General features: G+C 37.2%; 1 protein-coding gene across 1 annotated transcript in view; it reads left to right on the top strand.

Annotated features, from left to right (window-relative positions):
* reck (reversion-inducing-cysteine-rich protein with kazal motifs) overlaps window positions 1-12,105 on the top strand; it is a 42,720-nt gene that overhangs the window by 12,716 nt on the left and 17,899 nt on the right. Inside the window, exons 2-10 of the mRNA XM_056738713.1 lie at window positions 3,112-3,173; window positions 6,379-6,453; window positions 7,510-7,546; window positions 7,973-8,058; window positions 8,202-8,249; window positions 9,812-9,845; window positions 10,316-10,513; window positions 11,015-11,279; window positions 11,875-12,048. Of these exons, the coding sequence (XP_056594691.1) occupies window positions 3,112-3,173; window positions 6,379-6,453; window positions 7,510-7,546; window positions 7,973-8,058; window positions 8,202-8,249; window positions 9,812-9,845; window positions 10,316-10,513; window positions 11,015-11,279; window positions 11,875-12,048 (979 nt within the window). The remainder of the gene's footprint in view (window positions 1-3,111; window positions 3,174-6,378; window positions 6,454-7,509; window positions 7,547-7,972; window positions 8,059-8,201; window positions 8,250-9,811; window positions 9,846-10,315; window positions 10,514-11,014; window positions 11,280-11,874; window positions 12,049-12,105) is intronic.

The following is a 12,105-nucleotide window of genomic DNA, read 5'->3' as shown; positions in this document are numbered from 1 at the left end:
TGTGGTTTATATTGAATTATTGTAGTAGTATTTCTATTTCTCGAAAAACTCAGTTTGAGACATTTATGCATTTGGTAGACACCTGTATCCAAAACGACTACAGGGCATTCAATCCATACAACTTTATGATTATGTATTCCTTAGGATCAAACTTGTTACCTTGGCAGTGCTACTGCAATGTGCTATAAATGTAGGTACAGGAACACAGGAAACACAGTATATTAAGATATGAGACATTGTATGTAAATCTAGAGACACATGTGAAGGAGACACAGCAGTCTGGTCTCTGTTTGCTCTTCTTTTTATTCATGATTATTATTATTATTATTATTTATGTATACATCATTTTACAAAACAATTACAAAAATAGATATGTATGCATATATATTAAATATTTTCATTTAAATACAGTACAACGAAATGCTCCATTATTGCCAAATGCAAATCATATCAGATATCCATATCCATATTATAAAAATGCTCTTCACCATTTCATTTCAAATGATACAATTCCAATGCCTTGAAAAATGGGAAAAACACCAGAACACCTGGTTCAGAAATATTTTAACCTTTTTCTGCCTACTTACATTACATAAATTGCCATAAATTGTTTTTATTGACAATTATTTATTTCAATTGACACGCAAGACACCATCACCTTATATATATATATAAAACCACAAATGGACATTTGCATAAAACAGGGAAACAGCTGATATATTAAAGTCAGGGGTATATAGCTCCTTGATCCAAACTAAGCAAAACTGAAAATATCACAAACCCTTCGTATTAGTATGTAGTAAACAGGGAACATATATGCTGCCCCCATATCTGTGGATGGTGCCAAAATGGAACAAAGACACACAAGACAGTGTCACAAAAGAGTCATTCAGACCAATGTCTCATTCCCATTTCTTCATAGAAATATATTCCTCCCAACCTACTACCATTTTCAGCCTCACCAAGGCTTCAAATAGCCTAGTTGTGAGAAAAAAACAAGAATTTTGAATGTTCTTGTGAATAAGTCTGGTCACTTTAAGTGCTAAAGGCATGTCAACTTTCTTTAAAGTTGACCTTTGGACAACTCTAACTAAATAACAGTCCTGCATGACTGCGGCTGGCGATGTGACTCACACCGTGACCAAATATATTTATCAGTTTATTTGTGCAACCCGGACACATATAGACACACTCTCTCATGCATACGCACAAATACTCCAACATGTTACAGATGCACAGGTGTCAGCTCTGGAAACGATTGCGTCCTCTTAATCAAAACGATGAAAGCAACAGAGGGTCGCTGGTCTGTCTCACATCTACCGGCCGGCTGGTCATCTCAAAACCAGACAATCTGGAACGGAAAGCAGAGTTCTTCCAGAACCACTTATCCTTCCAGACCCTCTTACCCAAGACCCTTGTGAGTCCCAGCAGATCCCCTCCTCAAAACTCACTGCAGCCATCAAAGAAGAGCACTTAACAGCACACACACACAGACACCTGAGTCACGACGGCTGCGTCTCGTCCAAAATGGAGGAAGATTCAATAAAACAGAAGAAACAGATCGAATCACACTGATGAAAGGAAGTCTGGATGAGACGCAAATGGATGAGGACCGAGTCTGGGCTGAGATGAAAGTACTTCATTTTGATAATAACGACCTTTTCTGAAGGAGCACATAGAGATGAGAATATACTTTTCCAAAGTTATTACACAAATGCAATTACGGTAAAAGAAAACATGGAAAATTGGACTAAATTAACAATTAGTGAATATTACGTGGCTAGTCTGCCCTGTGTAGCTTAGCATTAGAACAGACCTGAAACCACGACAAGATGCACACATGACGTGAATCTTGGGTTAAATGTGGCTAAATATGAAAGAAATATATCAGAATTTAATTTTAAATGTGATATTAGAACTTAAAATATATTTGTATCCCATCCACCTCACATGACCCATTTTACTTTGTCTCAATTGCAGTCTTAAAGGGGGCGTAACACACAGGGTTTAAGCCAATCTCATATTAATCTTGAGTACCTATAGAGTAGTATTGCATACTTCGTATCTTTGAAGTGTATTTAGTTTGATCACATTTATAAAAGATAGATACAGCTTTATGATTGTTTCAGAAACCATACGGCGCGTGTGGGGGGGAGGGGTAGGCTGAACCAAAGCACATTGTCAACAAAACACAAACATCAGTTTCACTCACCGCACTCAGTTTATGTCTCGTTTATTTAAGCTCTGGGGCGGCTTCATATATCAGTTTCAAACGATCTTCAAATTCAGCGTTATATCCACAGTTTATATAACATTCATCACCCAAATGCTAACAAACAAACCCCCATAACTTTGCAAACATATGCTCACTCTCCTGTTTACAAGTGAAAGTGAGCACAGGCTCCTTCTCCTGCTCTCCTGTGGGCGTGCCTTCTGCTTTTCCGTGTGGAGAATTGTCCAATAAAGGACTAAGAAAAGTTGTTATGAAACAGTTTTATATGTTCAAAAAAAACTTTCCGAAACCTGTACGATCACGGGGGGAGTGTATCGAGCACAGAAATACCACATAATACACCCAACTCGTTTTTTGACAAGTTGACCATGTTAAGCATGAGAAAGACATCACGTTTAACATTGTAAAGAAGTCAGAATTCGTGACACATTGTTGCAGGGCCGCTTAAACATCTGGATAGCGTTTTTAATAAAAATGCTACTGTGCTACAGTATACAGTAGACGAACATAAAACAATATTGTCAGATTGTAAACATTGTGTGTTTTTAACAAATGCAAGAGATTGATAATGATTTAAATACTGTTTTACGTGATCTTTTTATGCCTAATTTTAAGGTCTGGTGTACATCAAATGTTACTCAGGTTCTGAAAACAGAACTTAAGGCTGCAATGTCCTTGTATAGTCTAACAAGAAGTGGAATTCCAAAACGATTCATTGCTCGCTGCACATTTTCAAGATACACTAGTCTGACTATTTATGATGGAATACAAAGAGCCGACAACAGGTTCTATCTGTTGACAGGACTTAAAGAGAAATATGTTGGGAGTACATTAGATCAAAAGATACTGAACTTGCCTTTCTCTCTCTCTCTCTCTAGACTCATCCTGCTGCCAGCATGCTACAGAACACTTTCCTCAGTGTTGGGGAGCATGTGAACAGGTAAGACACATTCACATCAGCAAAATACAAATACAAAATACTGAACATGTTGAAGCTGCAACACCAATGCTGTGGAATACATATTAAATACGCATAAAAAAAGAGAGAACATTTTTGAAAGTAATGTCTTTATCAAATATTTTTGAAGGTCATTGCTCTGTTAGTTAACTGAATTAGATTATATGGGTTTTTAGATGTGAATGTTACATTCAGCATTCCACGAAAAAAATATCTAGATTGCAAACATTCAAAACTCCATCTATTAAACTACTTAAAATAAATTGCTGCAAGCGTGATCCTATAGTTCAGTCATGATTTATCAGTATTCTTTGAAGTACATTGAAGTATTTATTTATAAAGTACAGTTAACTTTTATTGCACGTAGCACTTGTGCTACGGAGCTTTAAAGTTTTGTAGCACAGGCCAAACATTTGTAGCACAACATTTGTAGTATAAAACGTTATAACGTTATATTTTAAATAATATACAAATAAAATATTTATGAGTAGTTTATCACATCAATAGGCAGGAAAGGGACGAAGGACATTTCTGTTACAGTTGGGTAAATTAGAGCAATATAATTTTTCTGTTTGAATTTTTCTGTGTTTTCCATTCTTTAACTATACAGTAATCATATATTTCTCCACATTCTTGAGTATACTATCATATTATTTACGATGTAAACTGCAGTAAAATTCCTCCTTTTGCAGATACAAAAAGTGTTTCTTATTACAAACAGTCATGTTAATAATTTTGTATATTTTTGTTATTAGGCCCATATATGTAACATATCTTACCATGTTAGTATTTGATTTTGTTGGGAACTTTTTGTCAACTACAACTCATTCTGGGGACAGATGATATGTGAAATCTGCATGCTGAACCACAAGACACAAATCTTATTTTCAGAACTCTCTGTGATGTTTTCCCCCTTCCTTTGAAGTTTAGGGGATAATAAAGGAGCAAACATGCTTACATCTTTATTTAATTAAGATTTTACACTTCACATCTTTTTTACATCCACTTCTGAAAGGACCTATCTCAAAAAGTTATCAAGGGTCACTCAGTCCTGGTGCATCCTATTCAAAGTACAGACAGTCTTAATGCAAGATGTCTGTGTCAAGCCCTCTTGTGACCAGTTTTGCACCTGCCAGTGACCAAAGAAACCAGATGATGATCAAAAACCCAACAAGAACTGAAAAAATGACATTAGAGGGAGAATGGGTGTCAAGACTGACACACAGAGAAAAAGAGAAAGACAAGCTAAAAGCGCACAAGAAGACGGATCTATAAAGGGAGATTAGGAGGAGATAATAACACCTTGTTAGGCCCAGGCAACAGCACTATGGTTTCTGTGAAGAGAAAGAGGAGGGAACCAGCCTCTGTCACAGCCTTGCTGGATGGTAATCGCTCAAGACCATTTCATCCTAATGGACGGCTGATGCTTTGATGAGACGAGGCCTTCAACCCTTTGAGAATGGGGCGCTGCGCTTCTTTAGAAGTTCTCGCTGGCACCCGCCATTGATTTAGCCCTCAAAACAAAAACAAAAAAGAGCAGAAAAAAGATATGTTGAGGAGAGTAAAAAAAGAGAAACTTTTCCAAATAGACTGGATGGTTCATTTATTAGCAGAGGCCATTCTTTCTCCGGTGGGCGGGGTCGCTGGGTTCCCTTTGAAGAAGCGGCTGCAATTGCTGCCCAGCAGCTGCTCTTATTTTTGATCCTGCAGTTATTTTTTAAAGCTGTGTGCACTTCGCTTCATTAACAGAACCGTTTGCACTCGTCTTATCAATATTATTAAATATTATTGTGAAATGATTTTTCTCTTCGCTATTTTTGTTGTAAATGTTCTGTTTAATACTAACCGAATGCCCACACACTGAAATTCCATTTGGAAGATGGTTATGTATAGTTAATGTATTGTATTTATGAACTTTTTTAGAACGAGTTAAAGTTTTTAAAAATGTAAAGTAGTCGAAATGAGAAGTTGCTAATAGTTTATGAATAAATAAAAGATGTTGTGTGTAGACGAAGAAGTCAATGATTATTCATTTTTATAGTCAGTTTCGAGTTTTTTCATGAACGAGATCTTGCATATTTTAAATAGATTTTTTTGCCGAAAGACATTTTTGCCAACAAATTCAAATGTTCCATCCCTCATTATCACAAATTATTCTTCATCATAGAGGAATTCTGCTGCAAAATCTGGCCAAACCTACAGAAATGTTTAAATGCCGGTGGTTCTTAAAATGTTAAACGTGCTGAATCCACTGGAACTGATTTTGGCTTCAAACCAGCGAGTTGGCAGATCGTTCTAGAGAACTCAGACTTGAATAGATGATCGTTCTTGATCACGCTCCCAAAAACACTACCAAAGACAGATTTGAGGACTTGATTTTGTTTACAGCAGACAGAATCATGTGGGTCTGCCGCCAGGTTCTGATGGAGTTGGAATGACCCATCACGGCATTTGGAGAAGTTTTCACACTGGGGTTCAGGTTGTGAAATACAAATACAAGAAGTGTCTGAACAGTTGAAATATAAATTCTGTTTAAAGGAAAGGCTAAATAAAAAAGCTTGTCAACTTTTAAAAGGGAGGAGAAAGAACATCCCGTATCTTTTGTTGTAGACATCAAAGGCTTTTTTTATCTAGTCAGTGTTTTGAAGCAGATTCATCTGTTACTTGGTAAATTCTTGGAAAAACATGAACTGAACTATGCAAAGTCAAAAATAGGACCCAGACTACACTCTTAAAGATAAAGGTGCTTCACGGTGCCATAGAATAACCTTTTTTTCTGTATCACAAAAGGCTTTTTTTGTAGCGAAAAAAGGTTCTTCAGATTATAAAAAGGTAATAGAAGGTTTTTAAAAAAACATTTGACTGAACGGTTCTTTCTGGAACCAAAACTGTTTCTTCTATGCCATCACTTTGAAGAACGTTTTAAGCACCTTCATTTTTAAAATAGTACAGCAGTTAATACAAATACTACATAGGCCTACATATAATATTTTTGCATTTTGTACATTTGAAAAGTTTAATTTAATTGGTTGTTTATTTACTTTTCAAAAAGATGTGTTCAAAAAGTATGACAAAAATGTTGCTTTCATATATAAAAGTAAGATTCCTTATTTACAAAAAATTTGAAAAAGATCAAATCGTGAATATTTGAACTGGCACATGAATGTTTGGACGTTTCTCTCCACAGCTCGCGACCATTAGAAGTGAATCACGTCTGAGGCATCTTCTCCTGCGTTTGCCAAGTTACTGCCCGGAGACCTTGGTAAGTCATTTGCACAATTCCAGCTCCGAATCTCTGTTTACAATAAAGCGCTACCCTGTCAACACAGGAAGTCTCAAAAGTGGCAGCTGCTGCTTCCTGTTCCTCACTTCGGTTTTGCGTATTTACCTGTTAGTAAGAAAAGACACCAAAGCTGAAGTTGAACAACTTCCCTCCACCTTGGAAAGGCTGCCCTCCGCCCTGCTTCCCTTAATTCCAATATGCGGTTACATTCAGTCTCTCATTAGCTGTAGTGGAAGCCATTTGGACATGTGTCCTGCACTCATTTCCCCAATGGAAGCTAATCGACTTTGGAAACGCAGGGAAGCAGAGAATCTCAAAGCTCTTTCCGCTTAGAAAATGTGTTTAAAAGCATATTAAAGCGTGCAAAAAGATGTACAGATGTGTTTGGAAACCTCTGAAATTGACGCTCTAATAGATCACAAACTCATGTTTGTGTTTTATTACCTTTTTTCTGTTCTTCATTAGTGACGCTGAATCTTTTTGACAGCGGCTTCTTTTTTCATCAGCCAGAGGAGATGATGGAGTACTTACGGTGACGTCGAATGAGTCTGGCACAATATCCTGTTATCTGCTTTATTATCTTGTCAAAGCTCAGGCTTTGGCAGAACGCTCCGCCTGCTTCTTCCTGCGTCATGTGGATGAAGCTGAAATGCTTCACCCGCTGATCCTACACTAACCGACCACAGGACTTTCGTGCCTCTCGTGTGCATCTAGATTTAATTAAAGCGGACTTATATTAGGAGGCTCCCAGGAGACCCAGTGAAAAACATTGCAATATAAGGAGCTATTACCAAAGCATGCAGTTTCAAAATTGCTTTCCTGCAAAGTGCTGTTTGTACACAGACTTCATATGTGTGGTTTATAATGAGACTTAATAGGTTTTTTAAGAGTGTTTGTTGAATACTCACCCTCACATCAACATCCTTAAAAAGACAATGAATTTAAGGAGCACCATATTGCTGTATAAGATCAATGTTTGACATTATGAAACGAATGTTTTTCTAATGCAATTTTCTTTTGTTTTTTGTTTTACAGAGTGAACTTTGGATCTGCATCAACAAAACATTACCTGGTATGATGTGTACTTGTAACCCCAGATGGAGATGTTTAGGGATGTCGGCATAACGCACCTGTCTTTCAACCTGTAGCAGTCTTAGAAGAACAAGCGAGGATTTGGTCTCTGAAGATCTAATGCCTCCCAGATGCAAAAATATCACAGTTCACATCTATCAAACTACATCTAACAATGCCCATTAAAGTCCCGATCCAGAGCTTTGAGGTTCACTGCATATAACCGAAGCCAAACACAGAACATTAAAAAAACATGTCTGGACAAAATACTTGTCGAGATGAATGCCCCGTATTGTTGTTTTGAGAGCCATCAAAGTAACATGTATGCGTAAAGTTCAAGTGTTTTTTTACATTGCGGGATTCCTAAATGTCAGTGTGACTTAAACGGGTGATTTTTATCCGTGGCTGATAATCGTTTTATTTTAAGGGGCATCCAAAAAGTCTGATGGATGGGTCGGCCTGGGATGTTGTGAACTGGCCATCTCGGCTGAATGTCGGAGAGACTGTAAGCAGGTAAACGTTCAGCGAGATTAGATCTCACTTTAAATCTCTTTGAATATCCTGGTTGAATATCGCTTGGGCCGTAACGTAGAAAAGTCATCGGTGGACTGTGAGATAAACCTGCTCAAGATTTTGTATGTTTTTCTTTTGTTTAGGCATCATCTAAAAATGACATTACAAAAGTATGCAAGAAAGACACGGAGGTATGAGTTTTTTGGTTCTTAAAATTAACTTCAAAATCATGTGGAATGTGTATTTATTTAAACCCGTGGATGATGAAAATAGAAACAAATGACAGACGTATTTAGAAATAATAGAAACCTAGAGGTCTTAGATTGGCTTTGGAGAACGCACTAGAAACCATCAAGGACACCCTGGCAACCACACGGCACCCTCTAAAAACCCCTTTGTACACCTTAGCAACTGCATTGTAAAGCCCTGGTTACCATCCACAACTTCATGCAATCACCTACAAACAAACTTCCATTTTAATTTGCCTCTTATTTATTATATTTATTTATTTATTTAAGCAGATTTTTTAATAGATTTTTCAGATCAAAAGAGTTTGAGAGTTGGAGGTCTTTATCTTTGCCCAGTCATCTCAGAAATCCATCTTACAACATCCATCAAAGAGTCTCTCATGAAAGAAATCAGACTACATTTCTGTCTGTGTTTGTTTGTCTTGACTTGAAAGCTTGTTTGATAGGAGCTTTGCAGTCTAAATCGTGACTTTGTATTTATTGTTGTATTTTGCATTTCCACCCCTCTTTTAAAAACATTGTGTAAACCTATTTATGAGATTATTTCATAAGTGTTGAACTGTGGGAAAATGTAATTTTCTCGATAGCACTGAACATATGGTCACCACATTATATGGTAATCCAATAAAGTCGGAATGTACCGACTAAGTGTTAAAAAAATATATATATAAATCATGTTACTGGCATATTGATTTCATGCTATTTTCAGTACACAAGCCCTAGTGTTGCTCAGCACAGCTTTATTCGTATTTTTTCGTCGGGTTTTCTTTTTCCTTTAGATAAGCTAATCCTATCCAAACAAATAAACAAACAAACAAACCATTGGGCACAATGTTTGCTTTGGACCGCTCTTCCGCTAAACTTAAGGTTTTGGGTTACTTTTATCTTGTGCCCTCACATTTCTTAGAAGTCAATGTCCGAACTTAAGCATGAGCCAATGCTGTTCAAGTTTTAGCCAATGAAAGGGATCCCAGGCTTTATATAGCATTATAATGGAAGTGTTTGTTGCTTGAATTAGTCAAAGATGTTGTCAGGCGGTTATAGAAGTGAAGTTACGTCTGTCCACAAGCATTCAGTTTAAACAGAAAATCAAGGTCATTGATACATTTCATTAAAATCAGCATTACAGTAGTTCATATTTGGTTCTTATGTTAATTGTATTTTGAACAATTTTTTTTTGAAAAAATATATTTCAATATCAACACGTTTTGTTAGAATTAAATTGTTCATAATAAGACTTGATTTCAAAGAAAAATTATGTTTTTCTCCATTTATAATCTCTTCTTTTCAAATTTGAGATTGTAATTTTTGTGTAGTTGCTTATGCTGAAGATGTAGTTGTTAAATGCTTAATTTGCTAAATGTTGAATATAATAAATTTTTGAACCTATTTTCAATACCGAAATGATTAGTAATGTCTATGTTTTAGGTTAAAAACACTTGCATTCTTTCTCAAATAACACTGGAAATTTTGTAATGGCTTTTTCTTTTTGTTTTGTCTTGCAGAAACCCCTCTACAGCTGTATCACCAAAAATGAAAGTAAGCGAATTTGCCCCGAAAGGTCTTTACTTCCATTGAAAGGTTACCAGTAAGACATCAGTCTGTAACTCATTTTGTTGATGCACTCCTCCGAGATTGAATTTCTAGTTTGATGATGTCATTGCTCTCTGACCTGTATTAAAGCGAAACGAGATGCCGCTCTGTCTCATGATTGTTTATATGCCTCGGAGACGAGGTCATGACCTGTGCCCTCCTGAAATTCAGCCTGACATTGAGCTCACAACTGAATGTTGTTCTTGTTTATATATATTTGTAGTAGTAGCGTGACTCATGACATCTGTTTATTTTTATTTTGATAGTTTGCAATCTGAGTGGTCACTGACAAATGGCATAGAAAGTATTGTTTACATTTTTTGTCTATATACGTTTTTCTAATGTCGCAAAACATCTGTATCTGTAATTGTGAACACATTGTGAACATTTTGTGTATTTGTGTGTTTGTCCTCTAGTGGGCTCAGTATGCTGCAGTTATGCAGGGAGACACACTAACTGTCGTGAATACTGTCAGGCCATCTTCCGCACAGACTCGTCTCCCACTGTCTCCCAGATTAACGCTGTCAATGAGTACTGCCAGAGCATCAGTCCACAGCTTATCAGCTGTGTGGCAAACTATACCAAATCCTACCCAATCCGAAGCCCTATTGACAGTAAGTACAAACAAAAATGGCTTTTTAATAATGGCACGGTTCAGCTCATATTAAACTCATGAATAATAAATAGATTTGTCCCAATTTGTAAACATGCATACAATAGCAGCATACAGACTGTGCATTTCTTTTTCGGCAATAGATCTTTTTTTTTGGATGATTTATTGACATAAATGCAATATAATATACAAAACTATGTCTTCAGAGGTGTATAAAGAGCTTACATACTGAAGTGCTATGTTTTTATTACCTTAGAATGAGTTATTTCTATCTACATACACAGCGGGTCCCCTTACATGGAGTCGGCCATGTTGTTTGTACAGTAGCCCTAAATGGACAAACTACTCTACAGAACGCATTATGTAAATACGTTATCTCCTTCAACAAAGAAGAGAAAATGTGTCGACATCTTGGTTTCTGCGAAAGGGAGGGGCAAGTGTTGGTCCACCGCTAGAGGGCGCTAAATTTCATTCTTTAAGTGTGCCCTTTTTCTTGTGTCAGGTTTATACTGTTGTGACCGCGCAGAGGAGGCCCACTGTCAGACAGCCTGCAAGCGAATCCTCCGCACCATGACCACCGAGCAGGAGATCATGGAAGGCTTGATTACAGAATGCGGCAGTCAGCCTCTCCCACAGGACCCGTTGTGGCAATGCTTTCTGGGTAGCGCCCATCCTCCCATCAAAAGTGACCCGGAATCTCCCCCAATTGCCAAGATGGACTGCGCTAAACTCCACTGCTGCTCCAAAGCCAATACTTCACTCTGCAGGTCAGCATCCCATCCAGCAAGATTTTTGATTAGCAAGTTAAAGGGATAGTTTATCCAAAAAGAAACATTATGCCATCATTTACTCACCCTTTAGGTTGTTTCAAATCTGTACACATTTCTTTGTTCTGATGAACACAGAAAAAGATACTCGGAAGAATGCTTGTAACCAAAAAGTTTTTGCACATCATTGACTACCGTAGTGGAAAAAATTACAATGGTAGTCAAAAGTGCCCCAGAACTGTTTGATTTACTACATTCTATAAAATATCTTCTTTTGTGTTCAACAGAACAAAAAAAGTATAATTATTTGAAACAACTTGAGGGTGAGCAAACAAAGACATACTTTTCATTTTAGGGTGAAATGTTCCTTTAAAGTGTGTTTGGTAAAACGCGGATTATCATCGCTGTGTGGGGTTGGGCTAGTACAAAACCATGAAGAAACCAAAGAGAAGACCCTAGCAACCACATATTACAACAACTCTGCATCACAGTGATAACTTTTACACTGAATAGCTAATGGAAGCCTACTAAAGCAAACGTTGTTATGTACTTGGGCGTGTTTAAATTTTTGTTTTGTATATTCAACATATTTCAGGGATATATGCACGGAGATCAGCACCAATTGGGGCACTCAGACGTTGCAGGAGTTTGACCAGCGTTGTGAATATAACCCTGTCGAGATGGACCTAATCACCTGTCTGGCTGATGTGAGGGAGCCGTGCCAGTTGGGCTGCAAAGATCTGACTTACTGCACCAACTTCAACAACAGGTTAGAAACACTGCTACCTTAAGATGTGTTTTTTGATCCAATGGTGTTTGTTTAGGC

This window comes from Triplophysa dalaica, chromosome 23 (genome assembly GCF_015846415.1).
Source record: "Triplophysa dalaica isolate WHDGS20190420 chromosome 23, ASM1584641v1, whole genome shotgun sequence".
Lineage (NCBI taxonomy): Eukaryota > Metazoa > Chordata > Actinopteri > Cypriniformes > Nemacheilidae > Triplophysa > Triplophysa dalaica.
This window is presented reverse-complemented; position numbering and strand designations above follow the sequence as displayed.